General features: G+C 45.3%; 1 protein-coding gene across 1 annotated transcript in view; it reads right to left on the bottom strand.

Moving 5' to 3' along the window:
- LOC134359838 (kelch-like protein 20) overlaps nucleotides 1-5790 on the bottom strand; it is a 42654-nt gene extending 36864 nt beyond the window's left edge. Inside the window, exons 1-2 of the mRNA XM_063073564.1 lie at nucleotides 5551-5790; nucleotides 3093-3664 (exon numbers count right to left, since the gene is read on the bottom strand). Of these exons, the coding sequence (XP_062929634.1) occupies nucleotides 3093-3656 (564 nt within the window). The 5' untranslated portion in view covers nucleotides 3657-3664; nucleotides 5551-5790. The remainder of the gene's footprint in view (nucleotides 1-3092; nucleotides 3665-5550) is intronic.
- Between the last annotated feature and the right edge of the window lie 210 nt (nucleotides 5791-6000).

The raw sequence follows: 6000 nt of genomic DNA on the forward strand, positions 1-6000 counted from the left end.
CAAGTGCATGAAGACACACACTCAATGTTTTCGGAACAGCTTCTTCCCAGACATCCCACCCTGCAAAAACTCATTTCAGGGAGGTAGCACCATAAATTTGCGGGAGACTCCCGGAACTTCCGGGAGAGGTGGGATGTCTGCAATAGAGTAGCTCCTTAGCAGCTAGCCAGCTAGTTTAAATAACATTAATTAGCTATGCTAATGAACGAATGACACCTGTTAAACTCACCTCAACATGTCTTTTACAGTCTCAACCCACCATGGGTAATAGAAAAGTCACTGTTGCAAACAGAGCAGCGAACAACACTGTCATTATTTTTGACCTCTATTAGGCAGGGGTACACTTTAGTGTAGTCTGGGGTGACGTACGTTTTATATTTTCTTTTTTTGGAACACTATGCCATGGTGCGCACCCTCGCTCTCTCTCTCTCTCTCTCTCTCTCTCTCTCTCGTGCCTTGTGGTCGCTCTCATGCTCGCTCTCTCTCTCGCGCGTGCTTTCTCGCTCTCGTGGTCTCTCTTGCGCTCGCTCTCTCAAAAAAGTTGATTTCCGGGACATTGTGTATAATTTGCGAGCACCAGGGAGCCACTATTAATATGAGGGAGACTCCCGGAACTGCCGGGAGAGGTGGGATTTCTGGCTTCTTCCCCTCTGCCATCATATTTCTGAATGGACATTGAACTCACGTACACTACCTCACCATTGCCCCTCTCTTTTAGCACTAATTATTTACATATATTGTAATTGATAGTGTTTTTATGTATTGCACTGTACTGCTGTCACTAAACAGCAAATTTCATGGTGTACAATATGTCAGTGATATTGAACCTGATTCTGATAAAACCAAATAACTTCTATACCAATATAAAAGCCGGCACTTTACTAAGGAGTTTTTAAATTCAAAATACATGGTTTCATAACAACAGGATTATCACACCACAAAACATTTCTCTTTGTAACATGTTATGTATTGGCATTCTTTTCCTTAGGGGAAACAAGAGGCAGTCTTCAGGAAAGGTGGTGACTGCAGAGGAAGACCTGCGTCTCACTAATTCACAAAGCATTGACCAATCTATGTGGTATTTACAGATCACCAAGTATAACCTTGCCCAAGTCTTTAAGGTTACATACTAACTGCTTTTACTTCCTGCAGTTAATCAGACTACTTCTTACTTAGAAGATAATAGACTAGAAAACGAGAAAATAATTTATCTTACATTTATATAAAAAAGGTCCAAGGATAGCTGAAGGAACACAGAAATGTGGATTTAAACAAATGTAACACCTAAAATATAAGAACTACAAGTAAAAGTGAAAACACAAGAAATTCTGCTGGAAATCCAGAGAACACACACAAAATGCTGGAGGAACTCAACAGGTCAGGCAGGCAACTATGAAAAGTAGTGAAGAGTCGACTTTTTAGGCCGAGAGCCTTCATCAGCTGGCCCTCCAGAGATGCTGCCTGACCTGCTGAGTTCCTCCAGCATTTTGTGTGTGTGCACAAGTGTAAGTGTCACAGCTAATCTTAATCCTGGCAAATTTCTTTCTGTGCTAGACAGGATTTAACTAAATACGACTGAGATACTATGATGTGGTCTATTTACACCAAAGACTATTTCAAGTTATTTTGAAAATGGATAAATGCAGTACAAGTTGTGCAGTGGTGATAAATTATCCAATCTCAGGACCAAACAACGGGAATCAGTCAGATGCCTGATCCTCCTAATCTCCAGTTAAATGAGTGTTCTTCTTGTGACTCCATTTCACGGTTTATAACAGCAATTTAATTGCTCCAAATAAAAAACATCAAATGTGGTAACATTCAGCAGCTCAGACAGCATCAATGGAAAGAGAAAAAAAGGAAAAGTTTTACATCCAAGTTTTATATGCTCCCTGTAATCAAGGATGGATTATGGGAATGGCAGGATAGACAGTTATCTTATTAAAATATAATCAAAGGCTAGCTCCAAAACATAAAGATGTGGCTTTGCTGGTGGACACAGGTGACCCTCTAGAACCACTGTGAAAGCATGAAATAACAGGACAGAAACAGGAAGACCAACTCAGATTCAGATTTATTTATCACATGTATATCGAAACATGGTGTGCAGTGAAATGTGTCATTTTAGTCAACAACTAACACACCCAAGGATGTGGTTGGGACAGCCTGCAAGTGTAGCCACATAATCTGGCACCAACATACGATAGCATGCCCACAACGTTCATCAGAACAACCCAAAAGGTAACTAAATAAAACAGCAAAACAAGCCTCTGTCCCACCCTCTCACCTACCCAGCTGTAGTGGTAGTTAATCGGTTATTCCTCTGCCACTGTGTTAGCCACTCCCACATGGGAGGAGTTCACATACTGTACAAGCAGCAGGCTTGTCAATAAACATCCGTCAAGTATCCTCCATACTGGCATCCTGGTGTGCTCTGCTCTGTCCCTCAATAACAAACACAGCACCACCTACTCACACACACAACAGGCCTCCAAACCCAGTGCAGGCCACCTCTGGGCAACCCCAGTGACCTGGTTGGGGGAGGTGGGGGGGGGTGTTCACCAGCCTACGTGACTCATGCACCATATGGATCTCCAAGACCCAGGACTCGCTCGCCTGGGGTCGCCGATCTCTTCAGCTCCTGCCGACCCGACCTGCGGGATCTCTGTCCTTTGACCGTGGAGTGCTCCAACCTGAACTCTAAACACCAGCTCCTGTCCAAACTCTTTGTTAACTTCCCCTCATCCCTGAATCTAAATCCTAAATCATCCCCCTAACGACCCTGGCTGCCTTACGAACCTGAAAAAACAACAAAATCTGAACCACGACATCTGCGAACAACATAGCCCAGCGTCATCTCTTAGATTTCGGTTCCATTTAGTCTGTGTATATAAGATGACTGCCTACTTGTACTCTTTTGAAACTTTACACTGCGGCCCTTGTATCTGCTAAGATTCATTGTACCACCAACACAAAAGCTGCCTATGGGACGACATAGCAGTCTCCAGATTGCCATTCCGAATTCCACTCCTCCGTCCACAATTCCAAAAATAGTTCAATTCGTGGGAAGGAAAAAAAATGAAATTTCTCACCTCCTGAAAGTTGTGTTGCGTGAACTTATCCGCCACCCGCAGCAATTCCCTGCACGCGTGAGTGTCAGCAAACGCTCGGATTCCCAAACAATTGGACGGATCTAGCTGCCGCTTTAAAAATTCACAACAGGTTTCCTGAATCTCAGTCAGCTGCAGTAAGCAAGCAGCTGGCAGCAAAGTCTGAACATTGTTCTCTTCCACAATAATTTGGGATGTATATGCAAATTCAATGAGAAGCTCGATGGCCCGCTCATCGATGTCTCTAATGAGAACCTCCGTCTGTCTACTCTCAGCAAGCTCGCTAGTGAACATCGCGTGGAAGTACGGACTGCAAGCCGCAAGCACCACTCGATGGGCATAGATCTTCTTCAGGCCTACAACAAGCACCACGTCGCACAGGCCCTGGTTCTTCCTCAGCTGATTGATGGCATCCAGCGTCAGCCGGGGGTGTTTGTCAGAGACATAGTGCAAGCACGCAGACTGAGGCAGACCCTCCGGAAGCCGGTTCGGGTCACCACTTGTACATCGGCTGGTCACATCCATTCCTGTCACCACCGGAGACATGTACAGATCTAAAAAAAAACAGGTGTGAAAATTTGTTCATTGAAACTCATTTGGTGAGCAGGCATCCATTCTGTAAAATTATCAAGCTCTTCAATGGTTCAATTTAATATCAGAGAATGTATACAGAATACAGCCTGAAACTCTTACTCTTTGCAAACATCCACAAAACAGAAGAAAAAAAACCCTGAAGAGTGAATGACAGAAAATGTTATAACCCTACAGCCCCCTCCCTCTCCCATGCACATGCAGCAGCAAAAGCATCAACCCTTCCGCCCTCCCCCCCAATTGTTCCAGCGTCTTGGTATTTCGATCTTCTCTGCCACAACCCAACAAGACAAATTTAATGTCATTCTAATTTTTTGAAAATGTAATTTTAATTTGCAGAGTACAGCGTAGAACCAGTCCTTTCAGCTCCGAGTCCACGCCAAGCATCACTTACACCAGCCCCTCGTGAATCCCACTTTATTCTCCCAATCTTCCTTCCCAGATTCTACAACAAAGTTCAAAGTAAATTTATTACCAACATTTATATATATGTCACTATATACCACCCGGAGATTCATTGTCTTGCAGGCATAGTCAGCAAATTCACAAACCATAACAGAATCATTGAAAGACTGTACTCAACAGGGTGGACATACAACCAGGGTGCAGAAGACAACAAACTGCGCAAATACAAAAGAAAAACAAAGAAGTAATAATAATTAATAAATACGCAATAAATATGGAGAACATGAGATGAAGAGTCCTTGAAAGTGAGTCCATTGGTTTTGGGAACAGCTCAGTGCTGGGGCAAGTGAAGTTGTATGAAGTTAGTCATTTTGATTCAAGAGCCTAATGGTTGAGGGATAACAACTGTTCCTGAGCCCGGTGGTATGAGTCTTGAGGGTCGTGTTCCTGACGGCAGAAGAGAACAGAGCACGACCTGGGTAGTTGGAGTCCCTGATGATGGAGGCTGCTTTCCAGGGTTGTACTTGGTGACATATATGTACTTTGATAAGAAATTTACTTTGAGTTTTGCCGTAGAATCTAGGCAGGAACTCCACAACACAGTTCGGGTAGATGTGCTGAATGGTGGGGAGAGCTTTACCCGTGTTGGACTGGGCCGTATCCAGTACCTTTTGGAGGATTTTCCGCCAGGTGTGCGGTGGAGTATATTGGTGAATGCAGCAGGCCAGGCAGCATCTCTAGGAAGAGGTGCAGTCGACGTTTCAGGCTGAGACCCTTCGTCAGGACTAACTGGAGGAAGAGTGAGTAAGGGATTTGAAAGTTGGAGGGGGAGGGGTCCTGACGAAGGGTCTCGGCCTGAAACGTCGACTGCACCTCTTCCTAGAGATGCTGCCTGGCCTGCTGCGTTCACCAGCAACTTTGATGTGTGTTGCTTGAATTTCCAGCATCTGCAGAATTCCTGTTGTTTGGTGGAGTATATTGACTGGTGCAGCCAGACAACATACTCTCCACCACACATCTATAGAAGTTTGTCAAAGTTTTAGATGTCATACCCAATCTTCGCAACCGCCACACTAATATACTGGGGACACTTACAAGAGGCCAATTAACGGACTAATATGGAATTCTGAGGGATCAGAAAAATAAGAAAAGTAGTTCAATTTAACAACTCTTAGAGCTTGACGCTGAATGACAAAATCGAAGTTATTTATTAGAGAACTTTAGTTTGTTTAATCATACGGTGACCTGGATACCACTCAGTCAGTCCGTCGTCTCTGTTCTCGGATCTTTTGGTCCCAATCAGTCGCGTTTCCAGAGTCTGGCAGCGTTTTGACCTTCCAGCATTCATCCCATTCCCTGCGGGCAGGTCAGGGTTCCGACTCAGCCCAAAACCGACACGGATCTGCGGCTAAAGCCTCTATTTGTTCCGAGGGATGACACTCACCCAGTTGGCGGCCTGAAGCCGGACACGGTGAGCACTCAAGCCCCAGCTCCGCCTCACTGGGTCAGGGAGAGCGGCCCGGGGCTCTTGCCACCATCACCAAGCCAAACAGACTCAAAATCTACGCCAACTCTGCATACGTAAACCGATCCGCTTCTTCGACGCAACTCGGACTATTGTCCGTAATGGAAGCCAACCTCATCCCAATCACTCTCCTCCAATCCGACCAGGACCAACTACCGGACTGACACATCCCGCCCTCACTGCAGTCTCATAGGCTCCTGTCGTCCGCCCGTGACGGCCCACTCCATGATACAATTGGTTGTCAAAACTGCCAGTCATTTGAAAACAGGGCCTTCCTTCTAACCCCTCCCCGCCCTCAGCGCATTTCATAGGCCGCGATCAACGGCCCATGACAGCCCTTTCTGTGAGCTGATTGGTTCCTAAACTGCC

The sequence above is a fragment of the Mobula hypostoma genome, chromosome 21, assembly GCF_963921235.1.
Source record: "Mobula hypostoma chromosome 21, sMobHyp1.1, whole genome shotgun sequence".
In the NCBI taxonomy this organism is placed as follows: Eukaryota; Metazoa; Chordata; class Chondrichthyes; order Myliobatiformes; family Myliobatidae; genus Mobula; species Mobula hypostoma.